The following is a 20,012-nucleotide window of genomic DNA, read 5'->3' on the forward strand; positions in this document are numbered from 1 at the left end:
GTATGTATGTAAAATGCATCATCACTTTTAACTGTCTGCACATTTGACTGAAACAATGACCATGGAAATACATCGCCATAGTTTGGATAAAATATTTTCCTTTTAACAAAAGACTCAGCAATGTCATTTTTTCTGTGAATTATTGGTCCTTAAATCATGCTGGGCCACCATAATAAGAGACATAGCACATAGTTACAAGTGTATTTTTGTACAATCTGTCAAAAACGGTTTATTTATTAAGTCTGCGTTGCATCACCCTCATCAGGTTTTCCCTGCCTTTTTTGAAAAATGGCTACTAGGACAAAAAATATAAAAACATGTGCTTGATTAGGGAGTTGCTTCCTTAAACTGTTGTGCTTGAAAGCTCCAGCTGTGCTTTTAGGCTCCTTCAATTTTCAATGCTTGATCACCATCAAGGGGGCTAAAATGGCATTACACAAAGTTTTGGACCTTATTTGTTACTGGAAGTGTTTTATAACATACATTTCACTTTACATTTTACCCATTTGCTAAATTAAACTTTCATATACACCTGTGTACACACTGTGCCCATTTTTTTGTTGTATCATAAAGGTGATTCAGACAGTCAACGTAATCGATTAGTATAATAGAATGATCTCACTTAACTAAACTTCTAGGAAAATGTATTTTTGAAGTCACATAGATGAATCAGAAAACTAAAATAATACAACCCTTATTTCTTACTATCGTGTGTAATTTGTGAAGGGTTTTTGTCCTCCTAACTTTTCAAGAGAATAAATACTTTTCTGCCAATTGGCTCAAGAAGAAGAAGTGCAGACAACCACAACTGCGTTTGAAGTTTCATTTTTATTATAAAGCATTCTCTTTGCATTTTCACCTGTTATAAGACAGCAATACTAAACACACACACACACACACACACACACACACACACACCACACACACACACACACACACACACACACACACACACACACACACACACACACACACACACACACACACACACACACACACACACACACACACACACACACACACACACACACACACACACACACACACACACACACACACACACACACACACACACACACACACACACACACACACATACACACACAAACAGAGTACATAAGATAAGAGACACATGAAAGCAACAGTTGGGTGACATGGATGTTGCCATAGTGTAAATTAAAATAGGTCATCTCCCACTTGGTGTGGCAGTGAATTTGGTATATTTTGGCTTGGTTTTCATGAACACTAATTGTTGATTTTAAATGAACTTAAATGTAATATTTAATTAATATTGCAGTCGCAAATCCTTTGCTGTCAGTTTCTTCCTGAATTACTAACACAACATTCTAACAACATGGACATAAACACCATATAATTAAAAAGTCAGCGTTTCATTTTAAATCCAATGAGCTGGGACGAAGCAACAGAAAATATGTCACTGTCCAAATATTTGAACGTACACTCTCTGTTCCTGCATGTGTGTGACCATGTGTGTGTTGGTGTGAGTGCTGTGTGAGGGATTAGCCTCAGTGTGTGTCCACCAGTGATTAGCCTGGTCAGTGGGCCTGTTGTGCATTCACTCAGGACATTAGCATATTAATGCAGCCTCGCTCTTGATCTCCCTCCCACCCTCTCTCTCCCGCTCTCTCCCTCCCTATAGCTCTTTCTCTTTCTCTATACATATTTCCCCGAAGGAGTTGTCGCTTCCTGCAGCTTCAATCTATAAATATCACCAATTTACGCCTCTCATGCTGTGAAGCAACGGACTATTTCACCACACAAATTTCAAGGTGCCTGGTCTTCTTTTTCCCTCCAAAAAATGTCCTCTTGTCCCCCTCTCTCTCTCTCTCTCTCTCTCTCTCTCTCTCTCTCTCTCTCTCTCTCTCTCTCTCTCCCTGTCAGATGTTTGCTCACTGTCTCTCTCCCTCTTTCTCACACCACCTCATTCAAAGCCTTTACTTTCTCTCATTTTCCCTTTTCTCTCTCCAAGTCTGGCCCCCTGAACTTTGTCAAACAGAGGATAAAACACATAGAGGCAAATTCACAGGGGCAAACACAGAGAGGGTAAGTACACACACATACGCATACACACCTCCCTCCCCTCATTCACTCTCCTTTTCTATCTCTCTCACCCCTACCACTGCAAATTTAGCAAGACCCCAGACACCGGTGCTGAAGTGCAAACCGGACACATTCAACTGTTCTTAACACGGCGAGATCAGCACTTTTTGCTCCTTTAACAGACTCCAACCCCTATCTCCAAAATGGAAAACACCAAATATGCAGAGCCATGGAATATATATGTGTCTAGCTTTGCGCCTGAACTGAAAAAATATGTCATATATTTGTAAAAATGCCATTTACATTTAGGATATTTACTTCCTTTCTCTTTTCTTCTAACTCTAACCCTAAAAGCGATACATTAATCTCAAGCCCAGCCTATAAAACCTGCTGAAACTGAAAAATAGAGGTAAATAATATTGTTTTGCATTTTGCAGAAAAGTGTTTGCCCCGAAGTATTAGGAGTCTTGTGTGAATTGCCAAATAAATAGCTTCCTCTTCCTATTTGGCTGCTGTCCCGCTGTCCTGCTGTCCACCTGTCACCTCTGTGCTGTAATTACTTTTCAAACTAGTGATGATGATATTCATTGTTCACCAGCCTGTCTTTATCAGGAGGCTCTGTAAAATAAATGTTTACTCATCTTTTTCCTACACAAGAGAAGAGCAGAAATGACTAATGCATCTTGTTGTTTTGTTACAAGTTTAAGCTTTGAGTGAAAAGCTTTTGCAAGACCCAACTTGAAACAAAAGTAGAGCTGACCTCCAGAAATGTCAAGAGAGGCTCTCACAGGCTTTACATTTACATAAACACACACTCTCCCTTATTCAATATCTCCCTCGCTTTCTCCCTCTTTCTGTTTGTCTTTCAGTGTCTCTCACTTATGCACCCACAAAGCCACTGAGTTTTATCCCGACCACGGTGGTCTGTCCCCTCGCTGATTTTCAGAGGTCAGGGGCGTGATGTCCATCCACAACTCCTGGTTTCACAAAGGCAGATGCAAGAATTGCGTTTGGACAATCAGCTCCGGACCCCCGTGCTTCTGTTGGACATCGGGAGGTTCTCATACTCACGCACGCTTGGCTGGTCAGACGGATGACCTGCTTCGCTGACTGGGGACCTCAACATTCTGAGGTCAATTATGCTTCAATTCACTAAAACCAGTGAGAGAATGGTGCCATTCCATCCAAATTTCACTTCCTCCATCTGTTGAAGTTCAACATTTGACCTCCGCCTCGCCTCAGGTCAGCTCATATCTATGGATAAGAAGGAATGGATGGTCAGTCTAGAACAGAGGAATGAGCGGGAAGGCAATGAGAAAGAAAGGAGAGAAAAGGGAGAGGGAGTAGGCTCTAACTCATGCTTGTCCTCTGTGTGGGTGACACCATGATGAACGAAGGGGTCACCACCCGGGGGCAGGCCCGTCCAAAAGGAGCCGGCGATGTGACCCTTTACAAAAGAAGAAGTGAGTCCCCCAACGGTCACACGGATCAAAGAAGACAAAAGCCTGAGATGATAACTCAGCGCAGCAGTAGAGCGCATTATTATCAGAGACATGAGCTGCTGCGGTAGTAAATTTAACTGAGGCAGGAGGGTGGGAGGAGAAAAAAAATCTGAAAACTAAAAAGTAAAGCTCTGACTCGCCCTAATCTGATTTGCCATATGCAACATTTTCTCTTTATCTGATTCGCTCCGTGAGGTGTTTTCTCTTTCTGTGGGAGCCCGTCTTTATCCAAATGATGTGGTCTTTGGTGAGGCCTGGCCTATTCATGGGAACCCCATGTGCTGTGTGCCCACCATTGAGGTGCAGAGCAGCATGGCCACAAAGGATGGCAGCGTTTCAGAGTTCTTTCCTTACAGTTAAAGTCTCTGTTCAGAACAAAGTTTACATTTAAATCACAGAGCCAGAAAATCCACACAGTTAAATGAATAAAATGTTGAATGTTATCTGAATGCTGAAATGTAAGTATGTGTTTCTATTAGTAGTCTATAAACAAAAAAAAGTATTACTTTGACTTCATGTTCATGGAAGTAAATACTTTCTGTTATGAATGCCAATGAGATGTGAACATATTCCAATAATGGGCAAAACTTTGCAACAAAGTTTTCTAGGTGTTGAAAACCTGTGTTAAAACAAGTGTTCTCTGTTATCTATTTCAAACTAAAATAATTGCTCCATTTTTCTGACAAAAACTCAAACAGGCAGTGATGCTGGTCTTAAAAGAGGCCTGGAGGCCAGACCTCATCTGGTGTGCACTTGTCTTTAGATACTGCCACCACACAGGCTATTTGGAAAAAAGACCTGCACTGTTAAAAAGCAAAAAAAGGTTGTAAATAATTAAATGTACAACAGTCAATCAACTCAAAGCTAAAAGACATGAAGACAAAAGCAAAGTAGTACCCAGTGTTTGGACCCTTTGCGGCCTAAAATCTGGATCAAGAATTAATGCAAAAGCAGGAGATAAAGTCCCTCTCAGCCACAGAGGACTCATCCTTACGTGTGTGGCAGACATCCTCTCCCCTCATCCTTCCATCAGGTCTTGGTCGAGTTTTGGTTGTATCGCTGTCTGACTGCACTTGTCCTACTTCTCCATCTCTTCTTCTCGCCGTCTCTGCCTCCACTGATCCTGCGTCCTTCTTCCTTCTCTTCTTCAACCCTTTCTGTCCGTCCCTCCCTCTGCCTTTACATTTCCTTCGCCCTCTCTCCCAATTTCCCCGCCCTCTCTCTCTCTCTCTCTCTTTCTCTCTCCTCTCTCATTCCATGTTGCTTGCCCCTTCCTCTCCTCATTTCATGCAGCGCTGGGGTTACCTAAGAGACTGGGCCTCAATGGAGAAAATCTCCTTTGGTACAATGAACTGGGCGAGAGGCAGGGGGGGAGGGAGAAAAGGGGGGGGAACAGGGTAGCATGAGGGGGTGTTGGACACAGGAGGGGTGAGGGGGGGAGTGAAAGTAGAGGGAAATATATAGAGGGATGCAGATGCATTCAGGGATAGGATACGAAATCCCCAAAAATTGAATAAGTGGCTTCGCTTGTGTGGTTTGGCGTCAATGGTCAGTCTGTTGGCGGTTGGTGCCCCCCCCCCCCCCACAAGTGCTACCCAGTCAGCCCAGGTGGTTTAGCTGAAACATTTTTCATGGATCCTCAATTTGATTGAAAAATGAAAGTTCCACATGTTTTTTATGCTTAGGACAAAGTTGAAGGCCATCGTTGGAGACCTCCGTTGCGTCAGTGGTCGCCATTTTGTTTGTTTACTTGTTTGTTTGCTCTCTGCAGGGACAGCGAGATTAGACCCCGAGGTCTCTTTACAAAGACAAGTGTGTTTCAAGCAGTGTTAACCCTCTCTTCCTCTGCACAGACCCCATTCGACTGAGTAATTACACTATCCGCCTTTAATCTATTCACAGTGTCTCTCCGAGAGGTGTTCCCCAAAGAAGGAGACAAAGCACATGCAACCTTGTTTAGAGGTTAGTTACTGATTAGCACCAAAACTGTTGCAGTTCATTTTCCTGCTGCACCTTATTGAGCTTCTCAACGATGCCATTCAGTTTGTCGTTTGTCTCCGAGTTAGCAAACAGTTCCCCTGCTGCTCAGCTCTGTGTCTTTACAACTCTCTCCCCCAGCCCCTCTTCTCATCAGAGGATGTGAGAAAACAATAGGGCTAATAAAAGAAGCAGAGAGATAATTACAGCACGGTGATGAAGTAAGCGCTCCTACGCCCCGGACCATAAATACCAGCAGTGTGAAATGGGATATGTGGGTGACTTTGGGGTGTCTTTATCTGCTTTTCTCTGCCAACAACGGCAATTTATTCTTAATACCATGTTTGTGCCGTGTACATGCCAGGGTGAATCTGGGATCTTGGATGTAATGACTCTATCAGGCCCTGATACCGAGAGGCCCCTGCTGAGGGAATGCATCCAAAGGGATTGGGGTGAATGCGGCACAGGAGGTGTCAAAGTTGGATTGGGGGTGCAGGGTGTGTGTGTCCAAGTATGTGTGTGAGACAGGGGAAGGAAGGGGGGGGGGCGCTTAGGGCAGATTGTGCATGGTACTCACCCTTTTGCGGGCAGGGCTGAATGAAGTTATTTCCAGGCCCCTGTCCATCTGTTACCGTGGCAGCAGCAGTGACCAAGGTGTTGCCATGGCGAGGTGGACACAAAAAGGCGTGGCGTGGGAACGGGTCCAGGGGTCAGGAGTGAGGGTCAGGGGGTCAGGGGTCACAACCAGCTGGACAGCACACAAGAGGAGGCCGGGTGAGAAAAGAAGGAGGGAAGGTTTGGTTTTCTTTCACTTTTTGGCCCTTTCTTCTCTGGGGTTTTTTCTCGGGTGGGAGACGTCCGAAAAGTGGAAACCACTGGACATTAACATTGAACTGGGGCGGTAAGATGAAAAAGAAAGGGGGGGGGCTGTAGAAGGTGAAGGGGAGTGAGAAGGGCCATGGGGTTCACACACTCGCCGGCATTACGCCTCATACCTACTGGTGTCTAATCGCGCATAGCATTTGACAGGCAATTGACTCTGTTCAATGTACGCGCAAATGCCACTTTTGAAAGGTTGTGGACGACTGTGTGTGCGTGTGTCTGTGTGGCCGTGGCCTGCACTTCAGCCAAATAGGTGACAAAAAACAAAAGGGCATTCAACAACTTTTCATTCTGGTCATTTCAAGCTCAAAACTGCTCGCAGACAATAAGACAAAGTGAAGGCGGCTAATGAATAAAGATTTCGCTCAGCATGGGAAAGCACATTTACCATAATGTCGAAAAATTATATTTTTATCTAGAACTTCTGTATCATACATCTTGTGTCAAAAGCTGTCCAGGAAATAGGCTTTGAACCTTGTGATCTCTTATAATTGTTTGGTGTTACAAACAATTAGTTTGAGATTTGAAAGCCAACATAGGCAAAGTTGAAATACCAAATAAGTTATTTAAAAATGATCAAAGTAAAAAATAACAACATTTAGTTTTTTTTTCTTCTTAAAACCACTAATCTACACAGCTTAAAGCTCTTAAAGTCCTGCTTCATTGGCAGAAATAAAGTTTGTTTTACAATGCTTAATAGGAGAAAACAGTGATTCCATGGGGACGTGTAAAAAAATGTATAAAGACATATAGGTTACTTACACAGAGGATGCTTGTGATTAACAATAAGTTAGAATAAAGTTTTATCCACAATATTACAAGTTTGGCTTTCATGATAAAGCTGATATCTTTCTATGATCACCAACAAATAATCTACCAGTAAGAGCTGAGGTGTTTAAACCCACAACATTCAAGATATGACAGTGTCACTATTTAAAGTTTGCATACTGTATCGTAAAAAGTGAGATGTTAATTTTTATCAGAAAAAAGAAGATTCAAACTGCTATATAAATACTGTGGAAGTTATGAAACACTCACTCCATGGAGAAAAAAAACAGCATGCATTAAGCGTTCTGTCAGGACTATCTTACATTAATGATGTCACAACCAGTGATGTCATAATAACAGAAATGTTGTAGTCAATACCAAAAAGAAAGAAATTCCCCTGCTGCTAACTTTTCCTCTGCCAATTTCAACACAGATTTGTTTTTCACAATTTAGAATTATAAGGACAAAAAGTGTACGTTTCCTAAAAGTGTGTATAGTAATTTTACTGCGCACCATTTTCAATCATCCCTGGGAAGCCCTTTTGGTACTAGAGGTTATAACAATACCTGTGATACTGCAACAACAAAAAAGAGTACCTTCAAGTGAAATCTCTGGTCACAACTATATAATATACAGATCATTTCAGTTTTTGTGTCCCAGTTTATTTTCACTTCGTAAAGTCACTCTAGTACAGGACTGCAATCTGGCACAAACTGGACTGTCTGTAAATTTGGAGCACATGCAATAATGGAGCATGTGGAGCAACCGTAATGCACCCAGTGTGAAAAAAACAAAGTGATACTTCAAACATTATAAATCAAATCAAATCTAAATGTGTTATCGCCCCAAATCACAAAAACATGCCTCAAAGTGTTGAACAAAGCAAACAAAAGCAAAGACAAAGACAAAATACAAATATCATAGCACAACAATTATAAAAACAACATAGTGCCAATAGTGCCATTTGATAATAGCATGTGTAAAACCAGACAGAAATGATGCGCATGAAGATGGAAACTAGGTGATGGAAACTAAGTGACAAGGACGACAGATGGGAAGAGATGTGTTTTTTAAGGAATCACCGGAATTAGCCTCTCGGATCTGAATGGGAAGACGAGTCCAAAGAAGAGGTGCTCGGAAGGAAAAGGCTCTGCCGCCTACTGATGATTTGTGAATTCTGGGGATGGAGAGACTGGCATTATGGGATTGTGGGAGTCTATAGATATACGCGGGGTAATTAATGATGATAAATAGGGAGGTGTTAGTCCATGTAAGATTTCAAAGGTTAACAGTAAAATCTTGAAGTCTGATCTCGTGTGAATCGGGAGCCCAATGCAATGAAATGAGAACAGGGGTGATATGATCAAATGTTCTGATTCTATCCTCATATCCTATAGCATGTAAACATGTTGTATGTTATGAAGTATGAACGTGAAAATTAGTACAATATGGGGTCCTTGTTATTAAGGGAGAATAATAATTCATATATGAGACTAAAACAGCCAAGGTTCCAGAAAAGATCTTACATGTTTTGTGTTGGCGTACAAGCTGCACTAGTGTCCAATGGGTTATCTAGGTGGAATGCTGTCACCTGTTCAAACTGATCAAACTCAAGCTATTAGCCCTAAACATTACTTGTAATCTAATTTCTCTCTTAATATGTGTACTGTAAAGTGAAAATCTTCTTGGCAATAAACCATTTTCTGATTCTGACGTTGTGCAGGCCAGCTGAGTTGTCAAATGTTAAAGATCTATAAAGAAAACGTCAAAAAATGTGAGAGTTTTGCCTTTTTTAAAATAAAAGATACTTTCTGTATATGCTATTCATATTACAGATGCAAACTGCAAAAAACTGCATCATGAAATACGCTCCAAACTTTAAAAATTGTGAGGTGAAGCTTCAAGAAAGACAGATTTAGTGGCTGAAGTTCTGCGGATCTACAGCAGCAGTAGAGATTGAAATGTCCACCTGCTCCGTAGCGAACAGAATAAGACAGCAAAACCTTGAGCCGCATCAGTGGATAACACATTATGACAACGTGGATAAGAAGTCGCTTACAATGCCATTACACACACTAGAACACACACACACACACATGCACAGAGTAAATACACAGGGCCTCTTTAGACTTTAATAGTTGCGGGGATCCATACTCCTCCACAGAGCACAGTAATAGGATTAGGAGCAGCCTTGGGAGGACATGGCAGGCCAAGTCCAACGCTCCGTTTGACACCTTTTGTCCTCGAGCCCTGAGATGCAGATCACAGCAATAGGATGAGGGACAAAGGCTTTTGAACATTGTGTTGTAGCTACAAATATATCCTGATGGGAGAACGCTGAGCTCCTGGTTCCACAGCGGATAAAACGCACTGACAGCAATTTTGACAACTCAATCAATTTTGAAGATGATATAATGTGTCTTGAAAATCAATGAAATGTCCTCCTAACTTTAGTAAAGCAACATCCTCCAATGTTTACACATTTGTTTACATATTTCTAAAACCCCCAAAAATTGGAGGGAAAATGTTATAAATCTTCACAATACAAAGGTTATATAATGATACTGATTGTAAATTTAAAGAGTATATTTAATATGATGTTACTTTTTATTCCATAGCTAAATTCTTAGTTTTCAAATGTATTTTATCTTCTGATGTTTTGTCAGTTTTAATACGTCAATTCCTGTTCCTTTGTATGCATATTAACATGGATAGGATGTGTCTTGTTGCGATGTTGAGGTTGAAACTGTTGTTCAATAAACTAAAAAACATCTCTATGATATTGGCCATTTTTCAATTAGATGCATTTGCTTACATGCACAGGAAACGGAACGGATAAGTTAAAACTTTTCACAAATAAGTGTAGTAAATACTCAATAGTTGTTGGTAAAATAATGAATGTACTCTTTCAAGGACAGAGGAGCACATGATAACGAGGGCCCAAGTGTATAACAGTGTATATGACAAGATGTATGATTACCTAGAAGAGACTAGGTAATGTGTAATACCCTCTCTTGTATATAAGCATGTGAAGGACACTGGTCGAGGATAATAAATACATGTATCTTGTTTTAAAACTCAAGCCGGTGACGAGTGAGATTTTTCTAATAGTTGTTTCACCACCAGTTTAAAATCTGGTTAACTCTCAACTGAGCAGATATCTCTGAGATGACCTGTGATTTTATTGTTGAATATGTATTTAAAACCATTTCATTTATGTAACATTATCTTTGATTTTAAATTGACAAAAAGAAGCCTTCTTTTTCTCATTGTAAAGAGATAAAGGGCATGCATCATCCTTTTAGTTATTTCATATTTGAATGGTCTTATATTGAAATGCAGGAGGTTCTGTTGCAGTGAGAGCAGCAGCTCATCCTTGGTTTCAGCAATTATTGGCATTCCCAACGATCTCCTCACATCCCGTGCCATGACGAGGTGACAGAGATTCTCTGTCCTCTCCCCTGCCACTGCACTCCGGGAGAACGACCAAAAGCAGTTTTACGACCAAGAGCTGCTGACCCTCACTTCCTGCCAAGAATTAGTGAGACGAGGTTCAAAGTGATCATAGGCACACATACCAACACCAAGTGCAACGAGGAACGCACATGAACCCTGGCACACAGGTTTTAAGATTTAGTGTCAGGTGCATTAACATTAAAACACTCAATGCTTTAACGTTACGGTTAAAGATCTTTCTAAAACGCTGATGTTGAATTCATTTGGATGCCTGGATGTGAATGAAAAATTTCACTAAAGGACAGCCTACAGGTGGATGTAACAAGTCCATGTCTGTTATCTGGGAGCTGTCCAAAGGCATTCTGTGAAACATACAGGTGAACTTGAAATATTTAGGGGGAAAGTGAGTTGAACAGTTACAGCACCTATCACAAAGCAGACCTACAGTAAAGCACGGGGCTTCTCCTTTAAAAAGAAAAAAAGAGCACAACATTTCAAGCGAATGAAATTGCTTGATGTCAACCCAACGACAGAGGAGAATAAAGATAAATCACTGTGCTGAGTAGAGAAATAATTTAGGACCGATGTGTGCACACTCACATTACAAAAAGACATTCAATGAGAGAAAACCACAATCCTTAACGACTCAGTTACACCAAGTTGCAAACCACATAAGGACAGGATGTCTGAATTGTTTCAAGCTTTTCTTTTTTTCACATAAAAAATACTTTGTTGTTGCTCAATACCTTGTTTGTATATTACTTCCTACTTAATTTAGTAGTCTGAGACACTTGCAATAAGCAATTAACTAATTATAGCGAACAGTTGCGCAGTTTGATTTGGTAGTAAATAAATCAACTGCTCTATGCAAGGTGCTATAGAAAATAAGTTGTGTTTGATAAGTTAAAGCTTAGCACTTAAAAGGTCTGGGGTGCTGGAGGAGCGCAGCAAACAACAGCAAAAGTATGCTCACATCACACTCTTATGGAGAAATCATTTTTAGATTATTACCTTTTGCAATACATCTTTTATTATTTCTGCCAAATGTTGGTTCAGTGCTAACATACATGAACTACAGTTTTCTGTAAGAATCACATTTGATAAATGGGATGCTTTAAACTCAAATAGAAAAATGAAGAGCACTTGGTATTGCTTGAAATGGATATATATGAAAACATTTGACGTTTCACATATGCACTCTATCAAACATTTATCAAATAAGTGTCTTAAAAAGTTCTGTAAAAAAGTTTCTACAAGAAAATCAAGACACAGTGCACTTTGCTTGAATAGTGTATTCCACACATGCCAACATACTTGTGTAAATTAAACTTTATACACTAACATTTCAAGAGCAAATTGTGGTGAGGCTCAATGCATGTTGCTTTAAACTTCTTGACATACTTGCTCTCTCTTCCCAGCCCTGAAAGAGATCCTGTTGAATCAATAAGAGCGATAAAAAAGGAGGGAAATGGCACGATGTGATTACAATAGGAAAGCACCAGAGAAAGGCAAACCTTCACTTTCGAAGCAACCCATGACTTTTCAAGAAAAAGGTTGTAATGTGTGTGTGTGTGTGTGTGTGTGTGTGTGTGTGTGTGTGTGTGTGTGTGTGTGTGTGTGTGTGTGTGTGTGTGTGTGTGTGTGTGTGTGTGTGCGTGTGTCTGTGAGAAAGTATGAAGAAAAAGAGGTGCATGTGATTATTGGACAAGGGCCGGACAGGGGCCACGCAGGGCGGCCTGCAGACGGACCCAGAGAAAGGGACATTTACCTTGAACTCCAATCGTCCCATCTCTGGGGCGGGGTCAGGTATTGTAGCGGGGTCTGACAGGGTCAGGAGGGGACAAGAGGGGGAGCAGGGACAGAGAGTACCCCTGGGGCCGTGGTGCGCTGCCCCTGTGGGGGGCCAGAGAATGTGGGGGCAGGGGGAGGGAGAGTAAGTATTGGCAGATTTTCATGGGGTGCAGATGCTCAATATGCAGATGTCTAATCGAATTGTGCAACGATGAATTGGTTCCCTCTCCTAATTTGCATCAGAACAATCCCTGGCAGTGGCTCAGGGGTCAGCGGAGCTCCCCCGGACAAAATGAGCAGCCGGCTGCAGACGCCCCTGAGGACGTGTGAACTTGAAGTAGACTTTACTCAATGACAAGATTATTGATTGATTCAAATTTCTGTCTGTCTGTCTGGGAGTGCATGTGACATCTGTCATTCCAGTGAAGATGTCGTTTCTCAAAGTATGAAATGGAAAAAGCGTTTATGGTTCTTTGGTGTTTGGCCATCACTACACTGACCAATATTAGTGAGTGAACAGGGTTTGGCCAAAACAAACACTCGGATGCTGCCATATTATTGAGATCATGTTCTAATATGCTGAGTGTAAAGTTCCAGATATAAGTGTTTCAGGTCACAAAAAACTAACTCAAACCCGGACAGGTTGAAGAGAAATAGGCTTGTGTTATGGTTGATTTTTGTCCTCAAACAAAAAGGCGGGTCTCCATTTTTTTGTTCTTGTTTAAGCAAAATACATTAAAAAAAAGCCCCACAACCAGCATGATTTTGTAGTCCTTTCCTTGAGCAGTCATCTCAGAAACAGACGCTCTAGAAGACACAAGACCCTCGAGCAGACTGATGTAACAATAACAAAAACCAGAGAGCAGCCCTTTCAAATGAATGCTGGAAACCTTCTCTAAAAAGAGAGCCTCAAAGATACAACTTCTCTGTAATCATATTAATGAAGTTAAAGCAATGAAGAACACAGCAGAGTGCTGGAGAGGAGGCAGGAAAGAGTTTCATTTGAAATGTTGAAACACCAATGGGCTGATGTACTTTTCAGATGTGATTTAGAGTTGGAGCAAACACATATACTGTATACCTACCACTGTCACAGGGTGAGTGCAAGGCAGGACCCAAACGCAGAAAACTGGACAGACAGGAAGAATGTAGGGATTCATTGCAAGGGTCATCGTAGCTTAATAGCTTAACAACTAATATCAAGAAGCAACAAAGAACATGACTATCTGACAGGGAGTGAGTGGAAAAGGCATGGTTTTTATCTGCAGGGTGGATGAGAAAAGTGGGAACAAGTGAGCAGGTGGGTGGAGAAGGTCAGGTGACTCAGACTGGAGGGAAAGCAAAATGGGCAACAGGTAAAGAAGGGCGATAATTGGGGGGGGGGGGGGGGCCCTGAAGCGAGAGACAGAAAGGCATGATGTGACAAACGTTGTTTAACCAACCAACAACAACCTGCATCAATTAAAACAATTACTTATATTTACAATGTGAAAATAAAATACAGTTGCAATCAGTCTGCGTCTAGAGTGACACAACTTTGCAATTTCAATTCAATTGTTCAGTAGTTTCAGTAAATTGGTGTTGTGATTTGGTCATAGTGAGTTGCTAAAAACGGAAACGTTGACTTTGATTAAATCTATCTCAAGAAATTTCACACAACTGTATTAGATTAGTTGAACGCAATAATATTAAGTTGAACCTAATATTTTCTATTATTTTACTTAATATTGTGTAATAATCTATTTATATATTAAAATGGTTATCACACCCAACCCCCGTGGAGGGGCATGGAGTTTCAGCAGTTGGAAGCTAGAGTGAAGGGGTGAGGGCTTCTTTGAAGGATGTGTGAGGGTTTGCAGTTCGACTGTGACTGGGGAGAGAGTTACATTGAGACGGTTCTCGATTACATTTAAAAGGAATCTTGGGAATTGAAGCAAACTGAAAATGATAAATCTGGAAGTTGTAGGCTAGCTTAAACGATATGTTTTTGATTCCATATCATATAGATGCAACTGTTTCTGATAGACAAACCATTTGCCTAGAATTAAATAGACTTAAAGGTTTTTGTGTTGATTTTGTTCTGAACTAGCTTCACCTCCTGGTCACTAAGTTCTCCACGATGACATACAAACAACATGCCTAAAATCATCCAATAAGTCAAAGTCAAAAGTCAAAGTCAAATTTATTGTCAATCTTTCAGTTTGTGTGTATAGACAGAGATATCAAAATACTGTTTCCCAGAATCCTACAAATACATACATACAAAAGATATATACACTGCCCGGTCAAAAAGAAGGTCACAAGCCTGTGGGGGCAGTGCTATGATCTGGGGTTGCTGCAGTTGGTCTGGTCTAGGTTCAGCAACGTTATGTGCCCAAAGAATGAGGTCAGCTGACTACCTGAGTATACTGAATGACCAGGTTATTCCATCAATGGATTTTTTGTTCCCTGATGGCACGGGCATGTTCCAAGATGACAATGCCAGGATCCATCGGGCTCAAATTGTGAAAGAGTGGTTCAGGGAGCATGAGACATCAATTTCACACATGGATTGGCCACATACATACACACCTGCTCACCGATTTATATATATACACACGTATATATATACATACATCATCAACATAGACATATACAGCATATATTTACATATGAACACATAGAGGCATAAATAAAGGCACAATATATACAAAATAACACTCACTGAACCATGCAATTGAGGAAAAACGTATAAATATGAATTATAAAAAGTTATATTGTTTAATTTCAATTTATAATGCAGTTCTGGATCTTATATTACATGGACAACATGCTATTTGTAAAAATAAACCAGAAGGAAACAGTGTAATAATGCCAACCAAATGCTGGAGGTTCTAATTTCTCTGGCAGCTCTTTTCTCTGTGCTGACTTCCCTCACAGCAGCTCATATCAGGGTTATGTTGCTCTCTAGTGGTTACATGAGGATTGACATGCGCGTAAGCCCGGAGATTTAGTTCCTTTATTGTTATATTTTTGAGACCATGTAAAACGTTTTTCAGTGACCCTTTAAAAAAAGATACAGATTTACAGATTTGAGACTTGTTGTTTGTCTGTAAAATATTTACATTGACTGTCTGTTGCCTGTTTCTGTCAAATTCCACAAATACTCTTTGTCTCTGCTTGACTGCTTCTAAAGTCCCAATCCCATTTTATAATGTTAGACGAGAACATTTGCCTGCTTCAATTCCTTTCCCAACGTAATCACTTAAGCTTGGTTCTTGCTCCTGCATGAATAACTGCTGTCAGACTTCAACAGCCTGTCTTCCAAGTAAAGAGACCTGGGTTGTGACAATGGTTTTAGAATGTACTGCAAGATTAGTCAGTGATTCAAGAAAACATTATGTGACTTCCACCAATGTTTCAGTGATAAACTTCATCATGTATATTAAAAGTTGTAACACAAGAGGAAAAAAGGAAAATAAATAAATGCAAATTTAAAAGTTGGAAGTGTTTTATTTTACAATATTGATTCTACAATAAAATACAAAATATTTGGCCATCAAATATAGTACAAACATTTTCATTTAATACAATATTTACACCCCCCACACACACATACACACACACACACACACACACACACACACACACACACACACACACACACACACACACACACACACACACACACACACACACACACACACACACACACACACACACACACACACACACACACACACACTCTTTTTTGTATATACAGTAGGCTTTTGCCATTTTGCAAAACATTTCTCCAACAACTCCTGTTGCAGGACCCAAGATGTCCGTCTGATGACCTGGATGATGTCTCATCTTCACATGTTTGATGATCTCAAAATAGGAAAACAAATTCCACAAATAAAAATGTAATCTGTGAATACTATAACTCCACAACGAATAAACGAAAAGCATGTGTGAATATCTTTCTAAGAGTCAAACAATTTACAAAAACAGCCATGTTTAAGACAACATAGATGTTTACAGTCCCGGTAGGAACATATCGAAGAAATTGGAACTTCATCGACCGAAGATTTACCCTCAGCTCCTGAAAGGTCAGAAACACACTGTTAGTCTATTCATCCTGCACTGAGCTTCCTTTAATAACAGCTGCAACACTTTGTTGCAAAGGATGGTCATTCTGAAAGCAAAACTAAGTATGGAAAGTTTTACTCACAAGATGGAGGGTTTTCGTCTGAAACAAGAGGAGACAAAACATGATTTCAGTTGACATATTTGTAAAATATTTGTCACCTTTTTCCAACCAAACATGACTATCATTCATTCTCCTGCTCAAGTTAAACTTGAATATATCTAAACCTTAAACCCTAAAACTTTTTCACTTCACTTCACTGCAATGTAAAAATTATAGAAGATGTCTGGTCCAAATGTATTTCAATTTTCCATTTGTTTTTCTTACCTTTCTTCTTTTTGCAAACCATGATGACCAGTGGGATGACATGACGAGCAGCTATTGCTATTGCAATGACCATTGCATTTTCAGACGCATTCTCTGTTGAAAGAATAATATCAATTGGACAAGAACCATAAATACAAACAGATAAGAACAGAAGTACAGTAACAGCGCAACAGCAGTGCATGAACACAGGAAAGTAATGATGGACAGATATGGTTTTTCCACAGTCCGGTAAAGGCCTTCCCTGATGTTAGCTCATTTAAAAACTGTAATAGATAAATAATCAGTCTACCACTAAAACAAACAGTCCTATCTAGCACCTTAGAAGAAGGAAAATCTATGAAATGAACTGCAAATGCATCTTTCTCACACCCATTACTAACAATTCCAGTCGTACCGTTGTTGGTCCTGATATCTGCTGCGTTAAGTACTTTGACGATGTCCTCCGCACCAGAGAGCTGAAACACACATTGGTACTTCTTCCAGTCTTCAGCTAGGACTGAAAAAAGTTCCAGGTCAACACTCATCTGGAAGCATCCGTCGTGGTTGGGGAGCATCTCTCCGGGGTCCACGTTGTCATGAAGCTCCTCTCCATCTTTCCTCCAGGACATCACGGCTCTGTCCGGGTAGAAACCTGTAGCGTGGCAACTGACTGGAGAGGAGGGAGACTTCTGGGAGAGAGACACTGAGGGGAGACCTGGACATATAGAAGATGCTGACTGTCAGTTGCTTTGCTATCATGGCTATTTCACTGTAAATTTGAGACAGAAATAAACATTGATGCAACTGCTAATCAACATCCGGTCATGCGATTCTACCTGCTCTTAACAGAGAGCTCATCCCATAGTACACATGCTCCTTCAGCAAATCTGGACAAACCATGGTGAAGAAGCAGTTATTCTGTTGAAACAGAGTTCTATTATTATCCCACTTCTGTTTTGTGAGGACTGCATGTTTTTTATGAGCAACCCCTGACTCTATCTGCAGGTCAAATGATAGGAAGTCTTCTCGATCATAACCATACCGAATATAACCTTTAAGCTCCACAGTCATCATTCCAATGACAGCCGTACATCTCCTGCCAAGTGTGGATTCCTACGAGAAGGAGAAAGACTGCAGTCATTGCTGTTACTAAATAAAAACAGCTATTAAATCAATTCAAATAATTAAGGTTTGTTATTACATATAAGTGTTCCGATCAATGGACATTTGATGGTGTTATTTGTAGTACTAGAAAGATAAATTCACCTCCAGTGTGGTTGAAGATCTTCATAAAAATCTCAATGTTTAGTTTGAGGTGGTCTTGATGATAACGGCACTCTTGAGTGTAAAAATCCATGTATTTTGGTTGATCTTCTAATTGATTCTTCATCCCTGTTCGGGTTCCACTCTGTTAATGTTGCTGTCGTAGTTAGCAAACTCAACTCCATCAAAAACCACAACACCAACCCTCTCTGGGAAGTTTGGGACGTCAGTAGATCCAGTGTAAAAAAAAGCCCAGGGAATGTTTAACTGGAAGAAAAAAAATGTTTAATTTTTTTAATGATTTTGTTTTTGTTTTACTGTGTGCAGAAAGGCCCTTTTTAAAAAAGCATAATTTAATGGAAATTAGGACCCTTGTCCTCAAGGCACAGCATACAATATCTGTTACATTTAATGAAAAGGAAAATATATGGTGGGGCAAAAGCTTCAATAAATAACTGATTGTTTGCAGAAGTCTCTGAAAAAACACAAATAATGAATGTTTCTTAAAAACAGAACATTCACATGACACATTAAGTTACTTTTAGTTCCTTTTCTTTATTGCCTTGAAACCTGTCTCTAATGATCTTTTCAACTATAAAAAAGAAAAGAGAAAACATCAGAAACAGCTCTCCTTATGATGTTGATATAATGATGTGCAATTTAACATCATGTCATGTCATCACTGGAAACATTCCACCTGCAACTTTTCAATTCGCAGGCAAACAGAAACAGATGAAGCTGTACTCAGACTTTTTGTTAAACACAAAAAGGACTACAAACGCTGAGTCCATGTTTAAGCCTTTTCAGAAAGCTTCTTTCATGGTGCACATCATTCTTTAGACAGTCATTTTCTTTCTTATTGTTCAGACATTTGTGTCCGGGATCGCCAACCACAACAGACTCGTGGAGAGATTTATAAAATATATGTACAGTATATGTATAATGTTCATATATGCCCTACGTCAGCATCAATTGGACACATAATGGTGTTATTAAAAATGTAGAAAGGGAAAGTATATGCTACCCTCCACTGAAAGCAGCAAACAGGAATACCAGGAAATAACTGCACACTGACCTTACCTGCGGATGTGGCATGACAGAAGCAACACTAATAATGTATTCATTTTCTTTTGATGAGTAAAACCTAGAACTAAAGAGCTAAACTTGCATAAAGTGCCAACACTCAAGTACTTGTAGACTACTTGAGTAAAAGTATTCGGTTACATTCCACCACACTGTATAGGAATGTTAATTATGTTTATGTCATTGTTGCTTGCCTACAAACAAAATCAACTTTTCATTCCTGAAAATGATGCAGCTTTGAGAAAATAAAAAAACATATACACTTTTTTCTAAATATTTGTTCTGTTGTTTCTATAAATATATTATGGTGGAAGAATTACAGATATTAAAGGGAAAAAAAGTGCATTATAATAAACTTTAAGTACCAACATGGAAAAAGCTCAATTCAGAAGTGACCATTTTAAATCATATTTCCCATAATATTCTGATGAAATATAATTGTCTATTTCTACTTTTTCCAATTTAGTTTTAGGCTGCACACCATTCCAATGTAAAACAGATTGTAAAGGTGTAGCACATTTCAAGTACTTGATATACCGCTCTGTTGCTGGAACCATTTATTTTATAATTGTTTGATAATTTGAAGCCATCAAACAAATATTCTAATGGGCTATAAAGTAAAATATTTTCATCTGAAATGTACTGAAGTTGTTGTAGTAAATATGCTACAAGTAGGTTTGCCTCACAGTTGGTACTTTTGTAGATCAAACTGCGTTCTCTGTTACATGATATACTGCAAATATTTGTAAAAAATAAACTGTATTTTTAAGGTGTTGTTAAACCCTCGCTCCATAAAGGTCTATTATATTATGTAA

The 20,012-nt window shown here is 39.8% G+C and overlaps 1 protein-coding gene across 1 annotated transcript; it reads right to left on the minus strand.

Annotated features, from left to right (window-relative positions):
- Positions 1 to 6,168: 6,168 nt before the first annotated feature.
- Positions 6,169 to 19,209, minus strand: LOC134875237 (major histocompatibility complex class I-related gene protein-like). The gene is given in 9 exon segments (XM_063899713.1): positions 6,169 to 6,288; positions 12,415 to 12,539; positions 16,873 to 16,965; positions 17,267 to 17,566; positions 17,688 to 17,917; positions 17,919 to 17,964; positions 18,118 to 18,243; positions 18,246 to 18,381; positions 19,195 to 19,209. Coding segments are annotated over 9 exon segments (1,191 nt in total).
- Positions 19,210 to 20,012: the final 803 nt, after the last annotated feature.

This window comes from Eleginops maclovinus, chromosome 13, assembly GCF_036324505.1.
Source record: "Eleginops maclovinus isolate JMC-PN-2008 ecotype Puerto Natales chromosome 13, JC_Emac_rtc_rv5, whole genome shotgun sequence".
NCBI lineage: Eukaryota > Metazoa > Chordata > Actinopteri > Perciformes > Eleginopidae > Eleginops > Eleginops maclovinus.